The sequence below is a fragment of the Alosa pseudoharengus genome, unplaced genomic scaffold, assembly GCF_046254945.1.
Source record: "Alosa pseudoharengus isolate Yale_2024_CS ecotype anadromous, Long Island Sound unplaced genomic scaffold, YU_APseudo_1.1 YU_APseudo_1.1_scf_15, whole genome shotgun sequence".
NCBI classification, from domain to species: Eukaryota; Metazoa; Chordata; class Actinopteri; order Clupeiformes; family Clupeidae; genus Alosa; species Alosa pseudoharengus.
In genome coordinates this window covers 10,664,674-10,687,074 of record NW_027468620.1, presented here as the reverse complement: position 1 = coordinate 10,687,074, position 22,401 = coordinate 10,664,674, and the positions used below count along the sequence as shown (strand labels likewise).

Below are 22,401 nucleotides of genomic sequence, written 5' to 3'. Positions count from 1 at the left end.
CATGGCAGTGCAGACCCAGAGGAGCCGATGAAATGACTGGGACGAAAGTGATCGACTTTCCTTGGCAACAGCGCACCTACCGCTGGTCCATGTGATTGAACGAGACGCAGCACTCAGCTGGCGTTACTGTTGTTCTCGGTGAAGATGGTAATCATTTGCTGTGCTGGCTGGCTGATTGAATGTCACACAGCTCCCTGGGTTAAGGTTGCCTTGCTGCGCATAACCTCTTCCATCTTCAGCGCTTTGCCAAGAGGAGACCATTGTTGCCAAGTGCATCAGTTTCAGTCCTACAGCTCAACATCTCCCCCCACCAGTGAGAATATGGGAACTATTTATGGCACTTGATTAAACGACACCAAGTCTAGGAAAATTAGTGTTGTTTAAACTAACAACTTTTACATGATTGAACATAATGAACCTAATACCAAAACTGAGATGTCAATTTATTATTATGAAATCTCGATGCTTTACTGTGGTAATGTAACGTTCAAGCAGGTTTAATGGAGCAACATTGCCCCCCAGTGGTGGTTTTGCATAGGAAACTGCAGTGCTGTTTCAAACAATGGATTGCTAATCATAAGTTTAGAAATAGAAAATAGGCAGGTTGCAGATTAAGAATTTTATTAAGAATTTAAACATGATATATTTAATGATTTCCAAAAAAAAAAACCCGGACACAAACAGAATAATATAGGAGCTTTTGTTGTTAGCTGCAGCATGGTTAATTTAGTTGTACATGATTTAAATACATTTTTCATGATCCAGTTCATATTAAAAATATTTCCTGGACATTCCTATGATCTGTGTTTAGATTTAGGCCCACAGCCAGATACTGATATTACCATGTGCATTTGAACAGCCCTTAAAAAGTGGACACACACATACAACTGCACATACAGTAAGTGAAGCACACTGAGTTTTTCTGGGGAAATGTAAAAAATAAATCTATGCATCCCATAAATCTCCCCTACCAGATAATATTTCCACACTGTACCGACATTGATATAGCAGGTCTGCCTGAAAGATACAGTGCCTGCTGTGAGCTCTTGCTAACTTGTCCAACCACTCTCATTGGTAGACAGAAGTGCCTGTCTCCTCAAAGGCTTTCTGATTGGCTAATAGAGCTTGACAGTATTTAGTTTTAGCAGTAGATTATACAGCTCAGTAGAAACCCATCTACTTTTGTTATCATCTCAGATCAGCTAAGTGCTCCAGGAGGCATTACAGGAGCTTCAGTTCAGGAAAAGTCACACCGTTTTCTGACTCAGGCTCTCACTCAGGAGAAAATCTTTGATAAATTTGCCAATCTCTGCAGCAGCTGGTCTCACTTCTGGTGTTTTGGAGAGCATCTTGCTGATTAATATATGCTGAAATGTTGGACAAAACAAACAAACAAACAACAGAAATATGAGATGAAGCATACAAGGGACTAGCTGTAGCCAGCAGCTATAAGAACAGAATCTCACCTCAGATGAATAAGCTTCACAAAACGTATCCGGAAATACTTGATTCCTTAAGTCAGGCCATATCTACAAGATTGTATATTAACAAAGTCAACATTTCATCAAGTAGACCATCTGTTAACTCATTAATTGACAGCTATTTTACACTAAAGCACACAATTTACTACACCAATATGATGACAAATGTACTCACCTTTACCCTCTCAGAGCCTGTTGATATTTTCCACAGAAGCTCAAAACAGATCAGTCCCAGAGGAAATATGTCTGTTTTTTCATCATACCTCCCCTGATTCTTTAAAACAAAGATCAATCAATCACACAACTATCCATCCACCACTTGTGGCTATATGTGAATTATTTTCCTGTGACCACACATTCCCCATTGACTATAAAAGTAACACTCTATTTGAGGACTATCATCATAATAACAATATTTACAAGGATAATCAAGACAACGATTGATAATCAATCAATGTTATTTGTTTCATCTGTGAGTCGGCATTACGTTTTGACTAATGTGTGCAGCCATCTATTTAACATCTTCCCAACAGATGTGTATTAGTCTGGATGGATAAAAGTTTAATTTCCCTCTAACTACACCAGGTCCACAATTGAGGCGCTCTGTTCAAGGAGCATAAAAATAGTTTTAGAACACTGGTCTAATTTTTTACGCCGCACTTTCACGTCTGGTGTAGCAGCTGGTTTGTTGCAGCAGACGCTGTGCGAAAGCAACGCTTCAGTTACGTGCCCGGTGTAGCCTCCCTGTAAGGCTGTAACTTACCTGTTCAGGACTCATGTAGGAGGGTGTCCCTCTGCCCACTGTCCTTTTCATCATGCCACCATTCTGGTTTGTTACTGATGTCACCAGCCCAAAGTCTCCAATCTTTACAGTGTAGTCCTTCGCAAACAATATATTTTCAGGCTGAAACACAAAAAAAACATCACTGTCACAACTACATGAATTCACCGGAAGTCTCTTAACAACACACTGAATACAAATGTAAACTCAACATGAGCTTTGGCCCCTTGTGTCACTGGGGTGCAAGTGCAAGATGCAATATATTCTCCATGCTTATAGAAAGCTTATTTCCCACACAAACTCATATCTGTAACAATCATGTGGAATCCTGCCAATTTAATTTAATGATTCATGTAAAATCTATCTTTGCTCAGTATACAGAGAATGTTTTGACACTCATTATCACCTTCAGGTCTCTGTGAATGAGTCCTTCTGAGTGGATATACTCCACTCCGGAGACAACTTGCTGAAACACCTGAAGAGCATCCACTCTGGTCCTCTGCGACTTCCCACAGTTCCTGTCCTCTATCCAGCCGTGAAGAGTTCCTTTCTCACAGAACTCCATCTGAATGAACAGCCAAGGATAGTTGTTGTCTCTTCTGACAGGGAGAACAATGGAACAGTGGAAAGGTTACGTTGCAAACTCACAATATGTAGACACCAGACAAATAAGCAAAAGATAATAATAAAATGAAATAGGAATAACTAAACATCAAAAACATATTTTGGCATTCCTCCAGCACTGGAAGAGTGCACATTTACTGTATACACAAATTGTGATATATAACGTTCCTTATGCGATATGAGTGCAACTGTTTAGAAGTAAAGCATGAGATTGTTTACTGTTGAGCATCAGTAACTGGAGGCGTATTTACCTGGAGTTTGTGGCTCTGCTCTTTGACTCAAGTGATGAGTGACCATCACTAGCAAATTCACTGTTCTCATCGTCGGAGTTGGTTCTGTTAAAATAAACCTGACATCAACAAAATAACTGGTATGGGGCAAACAGGGTAACGCGCCAACGACTCCAGGCCTACCTGGCGGGTGCGTTCCAAAACGTTTTCGGTCCCATTCAGACCATCATCAGTGCTGATGGTCTGAATGGGACCAAAAACATTTTGCACTTTGGTAGCACTTTGCACTTGGATTAAAATTTGCATCAGCAATATTGGTGTGCGAGTTCTTTCTCGCACTTTGCACTTTTCACCACTTGTTGGATTAAAATTTGCTTTGGCAACATTGGTGTGTGAGTTCTTTCTTGACTGATCATCAAAATAACTGATATAGTCTTTGTATGAATAAACCTAGGAATTCAGCTAGAAAAGTTTTTGTTCATTCTTACTGAGAATCAGATGATGATTGTTCAGATGTGCTGTGGAGGCCAAAATCTTTCCGGTCGTACTCCCCAGGCCATGCTGTGAAGTAACGAACAATGTTCGGGTGGTCACACTTAGCCAGTGCCCTCACCTCACGCTCTGCATCCCTTAGGATGACGAAAATCACATAAGGATTTGTTATCAATACGTTACAGGTTCACGAGAAGACATCAACATTAACTATTAGACATATTTACCTGTCATATTCAACAATCTTCATTGCATAGAATCTGCCATCCATTTTGTGTTTCACTTGACAAACATATCCAAAACCTCCCTCGCCAAGTTCTTTGACAAGTTCAAAATCCCTTGAGATACTTTGAAATGAAAAAGAGAGAAAAATGTCAAATACGATTCAGCTTTTATATCTACACATTTGAGTCTATAGACCATTTGATCCTGAATCAATCACACCTACCTCAAACCTGGCTCTGGTTTATCATTGGGATCCTCTGCAAAATCACTGGACAACATACAAATAATCATAATTATAAAACACAAGCCTTCATCATAGCCTAGCCTACATCATTTTATGGTGTGTACAAAGAATTCTGAACAGGTCCTCCACCTTACCTGTCTCCTGAGTCTTCGTTGCCACTTACAGTGAGTGTCCAGAGTTTTCCAGATAGTTTTTCCACTTTGCCCTTTTCATGCAGGTCATAAAGTAGTCTTTTAACAGACTTGCGCTCCTGGTTGCAGTTTTTAGATAATTCTCCTGCCGTCATTCCTTTTCCATTTGCGTTGGTCTTCAAAAATGTCATTATTGAGTCCTGTTCATCTTTTGACAGTTGTTTTCTTGACACTTCAGGTGTATCTACCTTTTTTGTCGTGAGTAAGGACCACTTAGGGGGGCGATCATCAGACGCATATAGTTGGTCCACAGTCTTGAGACTATACAAAAGTCTGTTTACATCTTTTTTATCCAGTCCCACTGCTTTGGCTATCTGTAAAGCACTGTAGGTAGCACCTGCTGGACAACCCTTTAAGTAAGAAAGTATTTTCTCCTCCGAACTCATTGTTGTCGAGTGTCGAGTGAGAAATTTTAGATCGAACTTCGCTTCGCCTGTTATTTTACAGTAGCATTAAGGCACCAGGAAAATACGGCTCCCCACCATAGGCTACACCGAACAAGACGTGAATGAGTTTCTATAACAGTAACCTACATTAGTTTCGGTTTCGATTTGTCAACATATTCATCACCACCGTCACGCTCATGCATTCGCAGACTCGTGTCCGATGTGCGCATAGACAGACAGTAGCCTAGCCTAAAATAAATTCAACTCTTTCGATTCGTTGGAACCAGGAAGAAATCACAAGACTTGCTCAATCGAAAACCATCTATTAAAATGGCAGTAGTCCGCTAATTTACTGAGTGTTCACGTGCTGTATTTTGTGTGTATTTGGAAAGAATAGCTCCAGCGTGGCAATTGCAGAATCAGAATGCTCCAGGAACGTCCACATGACTCATGTGGTTTCCAGCATCGCTGAAGTAGCCTAGCCTATGTCTGACGAATGCCTTTTGGCCCCAATCCATTTATAGTCCAGGCATAGCGTTTTACGACAGACTAATTGTAAAATTAATTTTTGCAGCTTCTATCATTTCTACGAGGTGTCCAGAACAACATAGGCTACTAAAAGTCTTAAGAAACCCTATAGTTGAGGAAATTCTCATCAATCCGAGATGTGTGCCAATAAGGCCAGGCAACAACACACCCCAATGGGGCTATTTTTTTCCTTACTCCTATCAGAATGAAACTTTACACAATTAAAGTACCCATGAAAAGTAATTTTCTTTGCATTACAAGTTTCTTTGAAAATTATTTTTAATACGCAAATGAGCTATAAACTAATTTGGCCAAAATACACCCAAATAGGCTTATTTTTTTCCTTTAGCCTATACTTCACCCACAATAAAACTTTACTTGTTTGTTTGTGCCACATTGATAACACAATATTAATAATAATAATATTAAGTTGTTACAAGCAGTTATAAGTTTCATATTAAAAGGGGATATCAACAATGACACCTGGAACTTGCCAGTCTATCTCATCTCTCTCTCTTTCTGGTGCGCACTCAAGATGCGTTCCCAATTAATTAGAGTAAGTAACGTTCAAGATGCTGCTAAATGCTGCTGCATGATCAACAAGGCTAGAGTTTATGGATTAGCCTTATATTACAAGAGCTGCTGAAAGGGTTTTATGAGAAAGCTTAGACTCAGCAACCTTAAAGTGACAATGCACCATATAGCCTAAGTTCAACAGCATCCTAAGTTTAGCAGCATCATTAATATATATATTTATAATATATATATATATCAAACTATATAGACACCTAATATACTTGAGGGGCAATAAATATCAAAAGTTCCAAAACATCTATTGTGTTATTTGTATCAATCCACTATATAAACATAATATATATTATCTACATACATGGCATTTTATTGGAGGCTAGTCTCACTTTGTCCCACAGCAACATTAAAATAGTTTAGATTTGTGTGCATTGTTTCTGTTAATAATATATTGTATTAAGTGTCCATTACATTATAATATTCAGATTTATCCTATTGAACATGCACATGTATTTTAAGGTCCGTTAAAGAGGGGTGGAGGTGGGGTCACATTTGAGCATTTAAAAATTTACTTGAAAGTAACGCAATAGTTACTTTCTGAAGTAACTAGTTACTTTTATAATTTGTAACTGAGTAAGTCATTTAGTTACTTTTTGGAAGAAGTAACTAGTAACTGTAACTAATTACTTTTTAAAAGTAACTTGCCCAACACTGGTAATAATCCAGTCACTAACCAATTCGTCTGCTGCAGCTCAACCTTGTTGCTGGAAGTTAGCCTACGGGGACTATTTTCAGGTGCTGCATGATATCATTGTGCTGCTGTGCCCATGGTGTTCCTTGATTATTACGTTGGAATGAGAGTAGTTCCATGTCAAATCAGCCTAGATACGGCTGGATGAACTGAAGAAAGGTAAAAATCTATTGTTTAGCTGAAGGGGAGGTGGAAAATGAGTGTAACTCCCCAAATGGTGGAATATCCCTTTAAGCTATTCAATAGGCTAAACATACAGTATAGCCTTACATCAAAGCTTTAGGCTTATGTAATTTCGATCAGCTACAAAACTTATAGGCTAGCCTAGGCTACCAGAGATCGAGTCACATTTTCAAATGATGCATCATTCTACAAAATGGTTTGCCTTCAGTATCAAGAAGTTATTCAATAAGCTTAACAATAAACAGCGGGGAAAATAAGTATTGAACACATCAACATTTTTTTCAGTAAGTATACTTCCAATGAGGCTATTCACATGAAATTTTCACCAGACATTAGTATTAACTTTGATAATCCACCCATATAAAAAATCCAAACATTAGAGTGCATAAGTAGAGTTATGTGTAATAAAGTGGAATGACACAGGAAAAAAGTATTGAACACGCCTACTGAAATGTCTTAAATTCTTTGTGGAAATGCTTTTATTTGTAGTGACAGCTTCAAGGCATTGACTGTGTGTGACAAAACTAATCAGTCGCAGTATTCAGGTGTGATTTTGGCACATTCTTTTAAAGAGATAGTCTTTTAATATTGAAGATTCCAGGGGTCCCTCTGCTGAATCTTGATCTTTAGTTAACTTCTAAAACTGTTCAATTGGATTTAAGTGAGGGCCTTGATTTCCTTTCTCTGAAAGCAATTGAGAGTTTCCTTTGCTGAATGCGTTGGATCATTGTCCTGCTGGAAGGTCTAGCCATGTCTCATATTCATCATCCTGGTGGATGGCAAGATTTTCCTGGGACAAAATGACACCATTCATCATTCAGGGTACCCCCAGAATTGTCAGACCTAAATTTAAGACTTTTTAAGACCTTTTTAATACCACTTCAGATGAAATTTAATACCTACATCGCACCCATTCGGATAGAATAAATAATATTAAAGGTAAGATTAAACCTCAAATAATTACTATTTACAAGTGTTTGAACATGCCAACATGAACATGACAGCAGTGCAGTGGCAACGCAAAGCTTTGTCGCGGTAGTAACGTGACTGAATGTCCCGCCTTATGGACAAATTTACACGGAATAGAACCTAGTTGATTTCAGGGATTAAAGTGAAAAAAAAAAAATCGTTTGACTGAACTTTTTTCAGGCCATAAGTCATACGTTGTTCATATCTACCTATAGAGATAGCACCCCTTTTGCGGTCGCGACCTATTGTTTTTTAATGTACAAAAAGATGCAAACAGCAAAGTAAAGCACCAAATAAACACCAAAACGAGGCTACAGGGTACTAAGTTACTATGTAATTAATGCCACCTACGGGTGAATGCATAGAACATAACAATCCTATGGTTTGTGTACCCTGTAGCCTCGTTTTAGCCGCCAATGGCCGCCATGTGAATAAGGCGAATTGAGAGTGTTCTTGATTGAGATTGAGTTTTCCTGTTGAACAAAACAATATTTCAATACCATCCCTGACCATGGCGGGATAATCAGTTGTCTTTCAAATTCCCTCTGCACGCAATAGGACGCAATAGGATATTTGTTTTAAAGTAGCAGGGAATTCAAGCCAAACCGTTGCAACTCTGCCATCAATCATTATGTTAAGCCCACCAAACGACTCTATACACGATTTCAATGCCTGATTAGGTTCGATTTCTGGAGCTCACAAGCCAACGGAGAGTTGCTAGACTAGCCCTGGCAGCAAATGTAATTTGCTGCCGCTAGGGGCGCGTCTAGATTTCTAGGCTAGGCTAGTTTGTGAATATTTTCATTTTGGGCTTAAGGTTTAGGGCATTTGGTACGTGACACGGATATTTTTCCTTGAGTATACTACAAGTGAGCAATGTAAAAATCAGTTGGGTTGTAGACGTTGGGTGTGGAAGGTTACTAGTTTGATTGCTTTATCTGTAAATTAAATTAATGCTTTTTCAATGACCTTTCAATGATTTTTTCAGAATTTCTTTGATTTGAATATTTTTTGGTAATGCGTCGTAAATTTCCATCTTTATGGTCTTAAAATGTCTTAAAAAGGTCTTAAATTTGACTTACTGAAACCTGCAAGAACCCTGGGATCTGCATCGATCTCAAATATGACATTTCTAAAATCAAATTGACGGAAATCCGTCGTACGACGGAGAACTTTAATCCTTGTCTGATTTACGCTACGTGAGGATATTAGACTAAATCTACTGATCATTTGAAAAATTAAGACCTCCGTGAAAAAATTCCAGACTGAGGTGAAATTCAATACTTTTTAAGGCCTTAATTTAGGAAAATTAAATGTAATACTTTTTAATACTTTTAAGACTCCGCGGGTACCCTGTCATTCCTTCAACTGTATGCAGTCTGCCAGTACCATGAGATGAAAAACAGCCCCACACCATGGTGCCTCCATTTTTAAACCTCACTGTTGGTATGGTATTTTTAGGGTGATGCACAGTGCCATTTCTCCTCCAAACATGGATTGTAGTATAACATGGCTCCAATACTGCTTACTGGATAATTCTGAAGTTTTGAAATGCATCTGTACATTGATATGTTTTGCAACAATAAGGTTGCAAAGGTCTTGGGAGAGCTCTTCGCTTTTACCCATCCTGAAATGTTTCTTGTGTGACATCTTGGTAACAAAAAACCTTTTTATAGCCCATCAATATAACCAGCTTATATTCATTTGCACAGATAAGAGGGATAATTACTCTCTAACTACTTATAGATTCCAGCTCGTTCCTTGCCATTCCTTGCCTTTGTGTACTGCTTTTTCTTAGCGTGTTCAATACTTTTTCCCTGTGCCATTCCACTTTTTTACTCATAACTCTACTTATGGACATTAATGTTTGGATTGTTTTATATGTGTGGATTACCTAAGTTAATATTAATGTCTGGTGAAAATGTCATGCGAATAGCCTCATTGGAAGTATAATTACGGCTCCTACACACAGCTGCATGCGTTGCGTTGCTGGAGACACATCCCATTCACTCACATGGGCTCACGTCATCCGTTGCCGAACTGAATTGTGGGTCCGTTGCGTTGCGTTTCTCCCGTAGCTCGCGTTGAGAAGTTCAGCTGGTGCTGCACCGACAGACGCCACCGGCCAATCAAGCCAATCGACGGATGGCACCAACCAATCACATTACGGTTTTACTTCGTCATTTGCATAGCTACCGTCGGGAACACCCACTGGAATGCGTTGACGGAACGCAACTGTGTGTAGGAGCCGTTACTGAAAAAGAATGTTGACGTGTTCAATACTTATTTTCCCCACTGTAGCCTTAACCCGAAACAGCTGTTAGGCTTATGTCATTCTGATCTGTAGAAATGTCACATGCAGCCATGCCTAAATTCTGCTTACTTCATATTAATTATAGGCTAATATATTATAATATAATATTCAGTATTCATTATTAAATGCTTAGGTGGAATGATGTTTTTCCCCATCATCCTATTTTTAAAGCAGGCATGTAATTGGGCTACGGGTTTTCTACAGGAATGGCATGTTTGAATGGGCACTGCACTAGTTCTTTATAATTTGTACAAGATGCCATCTTTTGCATAGTTTCTGCAGTGTACACACATTCAAACATCGTGTCAATGACTATAAATAACCGTGCAAGCGTAAAACTGATCTGGTAGTGTCGTAAACCGTTGTAAACCAGGTTAAAGTGTAAGTTCAGTGTAAATTGACCCATAGTCCTGTTGTTCAAGCTCATCACATGCAGCCCATAGGAAGAAGAATGTGGTGAGCTTATACAACAGGGCTATGGGTCAATTTACACTGGACTTACACTTTAAGTTGCTGCGCAAGCGCAGAACGGATCGGGCAGGCCATACAGATCGGGTACTGACACAGGCCCAAACAACCATAACTTAAAAAGCCTACGCATCGCTCAGGACCATGGACAGCAGCATGCACGAAGCACAGCTATAGCCAGACAGCCGCAGAACCACGACACAGGTGAGGAACGGCTCAAAAACAGTCTCTGGCTGCAAAAAATCAAGTATTTTTTACCCTTTATTATGATAGGACAGTGAAGAGGCAGACAGGGAGCGAGTGGGAGAGAGAGATGTGGAGGGATCGGGAAATGACCCAGGTCGGACTCGAGCCCATGTCCCCGTGGCCACTTGGACCCGTATATGGTATGAGCGCTGTAGCCGGTTGCGCCACAGCGCCCCCCCGGCTGCATCTTTTTAGCCTCAATTTTCAGTCATCCAAACAAAGATTCTTACACAGACAACAAATCAATGACTTGTTAGCTGTAATACCATTCATGGGAAGGTTGTTGAAAAATTGGGTCACTTACAGTACATTATATGATTAGATCAACAAATGAAAGTAAGAATACAATAGTCTTCATTGTATGTTAATTCAAGATAAAGAGTTCATACAATCCATATTCAATCATTTAAAAGTATTTTTTTCACTATGATGTGTTTACTAACTCCATTAGTAAATACAAATAAATATTCCATACAGTTGTGGTAAGTTTACATACCCTGTACACATGCTGACTAAAAAGAGGAATAAAAAAGGGTGAGATATGGTGAAGGGTATGTAATGTAACATAGGGGTGTGTATACTTATAGCCCCTGTATTTTAAGGAAGAATATTTATTTATTTACGATACAATCATTCACAACGGAAATTGGTGTCCTTAAAGGTTGGATTTTTCCTAATGTTTTTTTTAAAAAGGCATTAAGATCAATTTTCAAAAGATGATTTTTTTTATTCCTCTCACTTTAGCATGTGTATGTACAGGGTATGTAAACTTATGAGCACAACTGTATTGTCTACGGGAATGAATGGCAAAATGAGAAAAGGAACAATGTGAGTAATGTTTACCTGTAATGTTTCAGGGCCCTTTCTTGGTGATCTAAAACGCATGGTCACTGGCAAATAGCTTAAATAAATGTAGGGGTTTGTCCAGTCCACATTGGGGGTGGTTTTGTTATCAAACGTCGGGTGCCTGGCGCAAAAAGGTGGTTCTTATGTTTCTTAATCAGTCATGGGTGTGTTTTGGGCGTAACATCAATGATAGTGACATCTGTTATTCCCCATAACAGCAAGCAGCGCGACTTCAAACAGCGCATCAGTATTTTGATGGTCACCGGCACATTTGAAGGATGGAACAGATATTCTACTAAACCATGTTTAAATAAAACTAGATGTACCGCATAGCGGTACAACATATGACCGCCCCTCAGTCCTGTACATCCATTCCGCGAAAATAAATCATATTAATGAATTTGTCTCCATCTTCTATTCCATCCCCCACTCTTGAAACTTTTGTGTATGCTTGTTTGGAATGTGTGTTTGCACACATTCCGCACACAAAGTAGCCTGCTGGCGCTGCAAAGGTGAATAGATTTGTTTCTGGGCCAAAAAAATTGTAGCATTGTTATAAAACCTTTAAAATCTCTAAACAATCACAAGTAGGGCAGTTCATCACACATTGCAACTGGACTGATGAAAGGTACACCTGCAGGCTACATTGTATTTGGGAAAAGCAGAAGGTAGCATCATAATGTATTTATTTATTTATTATTAAACAAAACAATCCCTGTCAGTTCCATGCAGTTTTCAACAGCTATCAAGAAGAGAGGTCATGTCATGGATTTTTGTGAATGTTTCTTCTTCTACATATGCATAAGTTTAGTCATCTAGTTCAAATTATATTCAGCTTTATTGTCAATGCACAAATGAAATACCAGTAGTCTAAAACAAAATGCCGTTTTACCCAGTGGTGCAAATAACTGACATGTCCAAAAGGGCCTTCATGAAATGCGTTGCGAGACTGTTCATACACATTTTAACGGGCAAAGTTGAAGAGCTACTGTCCGTTATTGTTTGTGCAAACAATATGCTGATTCATGTTCCCTTGCATTTTGCAACTATGAGGTCCATGGTTAAGCTCAATCTTTTGACGCAATCTTTTGATTTTCACCCAGCCTAGTCCATGGTAGGCGCCCGATAGAAATATTGTTTAATTTGCGATTGAGATATCCACGCACTGGCGTCCCCCCTGCAACGTGTTCGCCCCCCGGTTTTAGAGCTATTCTAAATGCAAAAATGCATAGAGGGAGTTATGACAAAACCGTGACTGTTAACAAACTATAAGCTATATAAGGTAGGCCCTATGCTAGGCCTATTACACAACACAAATTGTCACTAGGCTATGCTGGCGACCCAAATAAAATCTCCTTTGGAACCAATGGCTTACACCTTACAGTATCAAATTGCCACCTCTTGGCGAAAAGTTAATAGTTTTGCATATCAGTAGTAATACATTTCACGTAGCTGTGTGAATCACGGAAAGGGCGAATGAAGTGGACACTTCTAAATGGAACCCAACCCACTGTACAGTAGCTCAAGGTCTGTGGCTAAAGCAGCCATAATGAAAACGTTATCATTGTTTGGATACTTCACACACACGTATTTTTTAATCGCATAGACTACAACTACCAAGCTGGAATCAAAGCACATCGACTCCCCTCTCACACCTACCCAGGCTATCTCACACCCTAAACACGCACTTCGAACAAACAAAAAGCACCATAGGCAAAACTGTATATGACCGGTGTAACGTTGGTACTAAATCATCCATCGCAAAGAATGATTTTTGTAGCACGTGCAACAAATATGTGTAGGTACAGCCCTGCCCTGAATACATCTCAACGTGCGCTCTAAAACATCTGGTTTAAATGGAGATGTAAATCATCACGGGTGCGTTAATAAATCTACATTGCGGCGAGTTGACACAAATTATTCACTTTGACGAATTTATGTAGTTTCCATTACTTTACTTTGAGCCATGCTCTTCCTTACTTGAATCACCTTCGAAAATAGAGGATTGAAGTAGCCTATATGGGTGTTTGGGAATGAACGTTGACTTTTTGAGACCTTGAGCAGAAATGTCCCAGCCCGGTGTTTAGAATGCATCATAGACAGGTTATCTTTCAGGTAGCCTGTATATTTTCCATTAAAAAACCATCACGTAGCGAACGTGTTGTGGCTAACTCACTTAGCTCCTGTTAGTAGCCTAGGTTATGGTCATAAGCAAATGAGATGACAGTCGAAAGATACAATTAGTGCTGTTATCGATTTGCTTGGTAGCCTATAAAGGCATTTATGGTTTTCTACAAATACATCAATAATCAAATTGGCCTCCATCACTCAACCATGCTAACGGTAACATTATTTTACCTACTGTACGTTCTGCTATTGATAGGATTAACGTAGCCTACCTGCAGTAAAAAACAAGCATGTCCGATAAACATTCTCAGATTTATTTCGGCTTCAAGAGGAAATGGGAATTACATGTCATGCAGAAATCATCCTACCCTTAGACGTTCTCTGCGGTAAACTACTGTAGCCTACAGTCTTGTCCTTGTAGGAAGCGTAGTGTCTTTCCAACCCACTGTAGATTAACTTCCAACAAAATTACGTCTCACTGCAACGATGCGCCATCTAGTGGACAAACGACTACTTATCGCCAATACTGGAAATGCAGCCATGATGATGATGATGATGAATATTTATTTTGGCTTTCTTTTAATCCTACTGAATTTGTAATTATGTATCGGCCGTTCTAATACCGATAGTATGTGGGTGCCTGTGTGTGTGTGTGCATGTGTATATGTGTGCACCACCATCAACAGGCCAATGAGTGTACAGTCACTAAATGTACACATAACTTAATTTTTTAGACCCCCCCATGGATGAAATTCTAAGAAACTTGGCATACCCCCAGAGAATGTCAGGTTAATCATACACATAAAATTTGGTGCAGTTCTGAACGTCTTTACTGAAGAGAGGGGCGATTAAAGCAGAATGATATTGCATTTTCATTTTTTACCGGGGGGGGGGGGGGGTTGCAAATCACAAATGAGTGATTATTGGCTAGGTTGATGTGGGCCCTTGAGACCAACATACCATAAACATTTCTTCATCCTCGGTGCCACGGTTCAGGTAGTTATTTAGGAAAAACTGCATTTTTTGGGTTTCGGGGGGCCCAGCGCGGAGGGGGAGTGGCCCCTGGGGACCAAACGAAAATTTTCCGTAAAAGTCTAGTGGGGCTACATACCCACCAAATTTCATGTGCCCCGGTGTTTCGGTGCCCCGGGTATCGTTGACCAAAATTTCAGGAAGTAGATGACGGGAAAAAAATTAATTAAATAAATAAATAAATAAAAAAAATTGACAATCCCTATATGACCGCTTCGCTAGCGGCAGTCATAATAATAGTTTGTGACTAGCAGAGTATAGGCTACACGCATCTGCACTCATCTATTATTTTAACTCATACGCAAAGTAAAACTACATTCACTATGGTGTCATAGTCAACGACAAAACAGTTATACACAGCTAATTATGACACCCGCTAGCGAAGTGGTCATATAGGGATTGTCATTTTTTTTTTTTTTTTTTTCCATCGTCATCCACTTCCTGAATTTTTGGTCAACGATACCCGGGACACCGAACCACCGGGGCACATGAAATTTGGTGGGTATGTAGCCCCACTAGACTTTTACGGAAAAATTTCGTTTCGTCCCCGGGGTCCACCCCCCCCGTGCTGGGCCCCCCGAACCGCAAAAAAAGCAGTTTTTCCTAAATAACTACCTGAACCGTGGCACCGAGGATGAAGAATCTTTTATGGTATGTTGGTCTCAAGGGCCCACATCAATCTGGCCCATAATCACTCATTTGTGATTTGCACCCCCCCCGGTAAAAAATGAAAATGCAATATTATTCTGCTTTAATCGCCCCTATCTTCAGTTAAGATGTTCAGAACTGCACCAAATGTTATGTGTATGATTGACCTGGCATTCTCTGGGGGAAGGCCAAGTTTTGTAGAATTTCATCCATGGGGGGGTCCAGTATTGGCGATAAGTAGTCGTTTGTCCACTAGATGGCGCATCGTTTCAGTGAGACGTAATTTTGTTGGAAGTTAAACATGGGTTGGAATAACAGTGGACGCTTCCTACAAGGACTATAGTTTACCGCAGAGAACGTCTAATAAGGATAGGATGATGTTCACATGAAATGTAATTCCCATTTCTTCTTGAAGCCGAAATAAATCTGAGGATGTTTATCGGACATGCTTGGTTTTTACTGCAGGTACGTTAATCTTATAATATCAATAAGGACCTAGGTAATGTTACCGTTAGCGTTGGTTGAGTGATGGAGGCCAATTTGATTGATTGCATTTCTATAAAACTATAAATGTTCCGGTTATACCAAGCAAATTGATAGCAGCAGAAGAAGCAGAAGATTTACCAACGTTACGGTCTGATACAGTTTTGCCTATACATGCGTGAGACTGAGACGTTTATTTTGTTTTAAGTGCGTGCAGGGTGTGAGGGGAATCGATGTGCTTTGATTCCAGCTTGGTAGTTGTAGTCTGTGAAATTAAAAAGCACGTGTGTGTGAAGTATCCAAACAATGACACCGTGGTAAAGTTGGTTTTATATTGGACGTTGGATATTCGACACATTCGAAAAATCTATTTAGCACTGACTACGAGGGTCGAGTTTGTGTCAAACCAATTTTAATGTGTTTAAACAAGGCCTGCCTATATTACACAAAGCTTCTTTTGTCCAAAAACCCATGTTTTGATTTTATGAATTTTTTAGGCTGATAAAAGATTTCAATCTATTATGCGGCTTCACCTTTTGACTTACCCATACTAAAACACATCTCCTGAACTCGGCTTACTGCCCTTTCTAGTACACAAAGCTTCTTTTCCCCTAAAACCTACTCTTTGATTTTATAAAATTTTTTATGTTAAATGTTTCAAATCTATTATGCGGCTTGCCCTTTTGACCTACCCATGTCAAAACACATCTGGTGAACTCGGATTACTGCTCTATATAGTACACAAAGCTTCTTTTTCCCAAAAATCCATTCTTTGATTTTATAAATATTTTTTAATGTAAAAAAAATGCTTTAAATGCTTTAAATCTATTATGCGGCTTGACCTTTTGACCTAACCATGTCAAAACACATCTGTTGCACTCAGCTAACTGCCCTACATAATACACAAAGCTTATTTTTTCCAAAAAACTCACTCTTTGATTTTATATAAATTTTTTACTATTCAAAAATGCTATAAATCTATTATGCGAATTGACCTTTTGACCAACCCATGTCAAAACACATCTGCTGCACTCAGTTAACTGCCCTACATAGTACACAAAGCTTCTTTTTTTCAAAAACTTACTTTTTGATTTTATATAAATTTTTTACTATTCAAAAATGCTATAAATCTATTATGCGGCTTGACCTTTTGACCTACCCATGTCAAAACACATCTGTTGCACTCAGCTAACTGGCCTTCATAGTACACAAAGCTTATTTTTTCCAAAAACTCACTCTTTGATTTTATATTAATTTTTTACTTTATAAAAATGCTATAAATCTATTATGCGAATCGACCTTTTGACCTACCCATGTCAAAACACATCTGCTGCACTCAGCTAACTGCCCTACATAATACACAAAGCTTATTTTGTCCAAAAACGTACTCTTTGATTTTATATTATTTTTTTATTATTCAAAAATGCTATAAATCTATTATGTGCCTTCACCTTTTGACCTACCCATGTCAAAACACATCTGTTGCACTCGGCTAACTGCCCTACATAGTACACAAAGCTTATTTTTTTCAAAAACGCACTCTTTGATTTTATATTATTTTTTTACTATTCAAAAATGCTATAAATCTATTATGTGCCTTCACCTTTTGACCTACCCATGTCAAAACACATCTGGTGAACTCGGATTACTGCTCTATATAGTACACAAAGCTTCTTTTTCCCAAAAATCCATTCTTTGATTTTATAAATATTTTTTAATGTAAAAAAAATGCTTTAAATGCTTTAAATCTATTATGCGGCTTGACCTTTTGACCTAACCATGTCAAAACACATCTGTTGCACTCAGCTAACTGCCCTTCATAGTGCACAATGCTTATTTTTTCCAAAAACTCACTCTTTGATTTTATATAAATTTTTTATTATTCAAAAATGCTATAAATCTATTATGCGGCTTGACCTTTTGACCTACCCATGTCAAAACACATCTGTTGCACTCAGCTAACTGGCCTTCATAGTACACAAAGCTTATTTTTTCCAAAAACTCACTCTTTGATTTTATATTAATTTTTTATTATTCAAAAATGCTATAAATCTATTATGCGGCTTGACCTTTTGACCTACCCATGTCAAAACACATCTGCTGCACTCGGCTAACTGCCCTACATAGTACACAAAGCTTCTTTTTTCCAAAAATGCACTCTTTGATTTTATATTCATTTTTTATTATTCAAAAATGCTATAAATCTATTATGCGGCTTGACCTTTTGACCTAACCATGTCAAAACACATCTGTTGCACTCAGCTAACTGCCCTACATAATACACAAAGCTTCTTTTTTCCAAAAATGCACTCTTTGATTTTATATTAATTTTTTATTATTCAAAAATGCTATAAATCTATTATGCGGCTTGACCTTTTGACCTAACCATGTCAAAACACATTTGTTGCACTCAGCTAACTGCCCTACATAATACACAAAGCTTCTTTTTTCCAAAAACTCACTCTTTTTTGGAAAAAAAAAAGCTTTGTGTACTACTGTATGTAGGACAGTTAGCTGAGTGCAGCAGATGTGTTTTGACATGGGTAGGTCAAAAGATGAAGGCGCATAATAAATGTATAGCATTTTTGAATAGTAAAAAATTAATATAAAATCAAAGAGTGAGTTTTTGGAAAAAATAAGCTTTGTGTACTATGTAGGGCAGTTAGCCGAGTGCAACAGATGTGTTTTGACATGGCTAGGTCAAAAGGTGAAGGCACATAATAGATTTATAGCATTTTTGAATAGTAAAAAAATAATATAAAATCAAAGAGTGCATTTTTGGAAAAAAGAAGCTTTGTGTATTATGTAGGGCAGTTAGCTGAGTGCAGCAGATGTGTTTTGACATGGGTTGGTCAAAAGGTCAATTCGCATAATAGATTTATAGCATTTTTGAATAGTAAAAAATTAATATAAAATCAAAGAGTGAGTTTTTGGAAAAAAGAAGCTTTGTGTATTATGTAGGGCAGTTAGCTGAGTGCAACAGATGTGTTTTGACATGGTTAGGTCAAAAGGTCAAGCCGCATAATAGATTTATAGCATTTTTGAATAATAAAAAATTAATATAAAATCAAAGAGTGCATTTTTGGAAAAAAGAAGCTTTGTGTACTATGTAGGGCAGTTAGCCGAGTGCAGCAGATGTGTTTTGACATGGGTAGGTCAAAAGGTCAAGCCGCATAATAGATTTATAGCATTTTTGAATAATAAAAAATTTATATAAAATCAAAGAGTAAGTTTTTGGACAAAATAAGCTTTGTGTATTATGTAGGGCAGTTAGCTGAGTGCAGCAGATGTGTTTTGACATGGGTAGGTCAAAAGGTCAAGCCGCATAATAGATTTAAAGCATTTAAAGCATTTTTTTTATATTAAAAAATATTTATAAAATCAAAGAATGGATTTTTGGGAAAAAGAAGCTTTGTGTACTATATAGGGCAGTAATCCGAGTTCACCAGATGTGTTTTGACATGGGTAGGTCAAAAGGTGAAGGCACATAATAGATTTATAGCATTTTTGAATAGTAAAAAAATTATATAAAATCAAAGAGTGCGTTTTTGAAAAAAATAAGCTTTGTGTACTATGTAGGGCAGTTAGCCGAGTGCAACAGATGTGTTTTGACATGGGTAGGTCAAAAGGTGAAGGCACATAATAGATTTATAGCATTTTTGAATAATAAAAAAATAATATAAAATCAAAGAGTACGTTTTTGGACAAAATAAGCTTTGTGTATTATGTAGGGCAGTTAGCTGAGTGCAGCAGATGTGTTTTGACATGGGTAGGTCAAAAGGTCGATTCGCATAATAGATTTATAGCATTTTTATAAAGTAAAAAATTAATATAAAATCAAAGAGTGAGTTTTTGGAAAAAATAAGCTTTGTGTACTATGAAGGCCAGTTAGCTGAGTGCAACAGATGTGTTTTGACATGGGTAGGTCAAAAGGTCAAGCCGCATAATAGATTTATAGCATTTTTGAATAGTAAAAAATGTATATAAAATCAAAGAGTAAGTTTTTGAAAAAAAGAAGCTTTGTGTACTATGTAGGGCAGTTAACTGAGTGCAGCAGATGTGTTTTGACATGGGTTGGTCAAAAGGTCAATTCGCATAATAGATTTATAGCATTTTTGAATAGTAAAAAATTAATATAAAATCAAAGAGTGAGTTTTTTGGAAAAAATAAGCTTTGTGTACTATGTAGGGCAGTTAGCCGAGTGCAACAGATGTGTTTTGACATGGGTAGGTCAAAAGGTGAAGGCACATAATAGATTTATAGCATTTTTGAATAATAAAAAAATAATATAAAATCAAAGAGTACGTTTTTGGACAAAATAAGCTTTGTGTATTATGTAGGGCAGTTAGCTGAGTGCAGCAGATGTGTTTTGACATGGGTAGGTCAAAAGGTCGATTCGCATAATAGATTTATAGCATTTTTATAAAGTAAAAAATTTATATAAAATCAAAGAGTGAGTTTTTGGAAAAAATAAGCTTTGTGTACTATGAAGGCCAGTTAGCTGAGTGCAACAGATGTGTTTTGACATGGGTAGGTCAAAAGGTCAAGCCGCATAATAGATTTATAGCATTTTTGAATAGTAAAAAATGTATATAAAATCAAAGAGTAAGTTTTTGAAAAAAAGAAGCTTTGTGTACTATGTAGGGCAGTTAACTGAGTGCAGCAGATGTGTTTTGACATGGGTTGGTCAAAAGGTCAATTCGCATAATAGATTTATAGCATTTTTGAATAGTAAAAAATTAATATAAAATCAAAGAGTGAGTTTTTTGGAAAAAAGAAGCTTTGTGTATTATGTAGGGCAGTTAGCTGAGTGCAACAGATGTGTTTTGACATGGTTAGGTCAAAAGGTCAAGCCGCATAATAGATTTAAAGCATTTAAAGCATTTTTTTTACATTAAAAAATATTTATAAAATCAAAGAATGGATTTTTGGGAAAAAGAAGCTTTGTGTACTATATAGAGCAGTAATCCGAGTTCACCAGATGTGTTTTGACATGGGTAGGTCAAAAGGGCAAGCCGCATAATAGATTTGAAACATTTAACATTAAAAATTGTATAAAATCAAAGAGTAGGTTTTAGGGAAAAAGAAGCTTTGTGTACTAGAAAGGGCAGTAAGCCGAGTTCAGGAGATGTGTTTTAGTATGGGTAAGTCAAAAGGTGAAGCCGCATAATAGATTGAAATCTTTTATCAGCCTAAAAAATTCATAAAATCAAAACATGGGTTTTTGGACAAAAGAAGCTTTGTGTAATATAGGCAGGCCTTGTTTAAACACATTAAAGTTGGTTTGACACAAACTCGACCCTCGTAGTCAGTGCTAAATAGATTTTTCGAATGTGTCGAATATCCAACGTCCAATATAAAACCAACTTTACCACGGTAACAATGACACCTTCATTTCATTATGGCTGCTTTAGCAACACACCTTAAGCTACTGTGTAGTGGGTCCCATTTAGAAGTGGCTACTTCATTCGCGCTTTCCTTGACTCATGGAGCTGCGTGAATTTTATTACAACTTTTCGCCACGATATGGCAGTTTAAGTCCGCTTGATACTGTAAGGCGTAAGCCATTGGTTTCCAAAGGAGATTTTATTTGTGTCGCCAGCATAGCCTATTGACAATTTATGTTGTAAATAGGCCTACCTTATAAGCCTACAGCTTAGGGAAGCTAACAGCTTTCTGTTAGGATCTAGTTTGTTAGTTACAGTTTTGTCATAACTCCCTGATGCATTTTTGCATTTAGAATAGCCAGAGCGTGAACAATACCGGGTGCCTATGGACTAGGCTTGGTGAACCCAGCCTGATCTGCCCGCTATTTATTTTTTGATTTCTTAAAAGATTGAGCTTGGTCTGGTGAAAGCCAGACTAGCCATGGACCTCAGTTACACAATGCAAGGGAACATGAATCAGCCTATATTAGCACGAACAATAACGGACAACAGCTCTTCAACTTTGGCCCGTTAAAATGTGTATGAACAGTCTAGCGACGAATTTCATCAAGGCCCATTTGGACATGTCAGTTATTTGCACCACTAGATGTAAAACAGCATTTCGTTTCAGACTACTGTTACTTAATTTGTGCATTAACAATAACGTTTCAGACTACTGTTACTTAATTTGTGCATTGACAATAAAGTATTACATGAACTAAAGATGACTAAAATCTTATGTAGAAGAAACATTCACAAAAAAATCCATCCATCCAAAAATGACCTTTGTTTTTGATAGCTGTTGAAAACGGCATGGAACTGACAGAGATGTTTTTGTAAATAAATAAATAAATAAATAAATAAATAACATTATGCTGATACCTTTTGCTTTTCCCAAATACAATGTAGCCTACAGGTGTAAGTGACCTTTCATCAATCCAGTTGCAATGGATGAACTGTGATGAACTGCCCTACTTGTGATTGTTTAGAGATTTTAAAGGTTTTATAACAATGCTACATCTTCTTTGGCTATTCTACAATCTATTCACCTTTTCAGCACCAGTAGGCTACTTTCTGTGCAGCCGCACACACACACTCAGGCATGCCAAACAAGCATACACAAAAGTTTCAAGAGTGGGGGATGGAGTAAAATATGGAGACAAATTGAAGTGTGATTTATTTTCGCGGAACGGATGTA

General features: G+C 37.8%; 2 protein-coding genes across 2 annotated transcripts in view; both read right to left on the bottom strand.

Annotated features, from left to right (window-relative positions):
* Positions 1–624: 624 nt before the first annotated feature.
* Positions 625–6,905, bottom strand: pkz (protein kinase containing Z-DNA binding domains). Its single transcript, XM_076285506.1, has 10 exons — positions 4,212–6,905; positions 4,057–4,101; positions 3,836–3,955; positions 3,605–3,745; positions 3,138–3,221; positions 2,669–2,861; positions 2,245–2,385; positions 1,657–1,755; positions 1,467–1,529; positions 625–1,367 (listed from the first exon to the last, which is right to left on the bottom strand). The coding sequence occupies exons 1-10, from the start codon at positions 4,652–4,654 to the stop codon at positions 1,248–1,250; spliced, it is 1,449 nt and encodes a 482-aa protein (XP_076141621.1). The 5' UTR covers positions 4,655–6,905; the 3' UTR covers positions 625–1,247.
* A 3,738-nt stretch (positions 6,906–10,643) lies between these two features.
* Positions 10,644–22,401, bottom strand: part of LOC143124753 (uncharacterized) — a 31,633-nt gene continuing 19,875 nt past the window's right edge. Inside the window, exon 31 of the mRNA XM_076286460.1 lies at positions 10,644–11,608. The gene's annotated coding sequence lies outside the window, so the exon portion shown is untranslated. The remainder of the gene's footprint in view (positions 11,609–22,401) is intronic.

Bases quoted from the DNA above. Each gene is read 5' to 3' on its own strand.
- pkz (XM_076285506.1), bottom strand. From the start codon at position 4,654: ATGAGTTCGGAGGAGAAAATACTTTCTTACTTAAAGGGTTGTCCAGCA. The intron at 3,956-4,056 runs GTAGGTGTGATT...TTCATTTCAAAG, and splicing joins AAACCAGAGCCAGGTTTGAG to TATCTCAAGGGATTTTGAAC. The intron at 1,530-1,656 runs GTGAGTACATTT...ACAATCTTGTAG, and splicing joins CAGGCTCTGAGAGGGTAAAG to ATATGGCCTGACTTAAGGAA.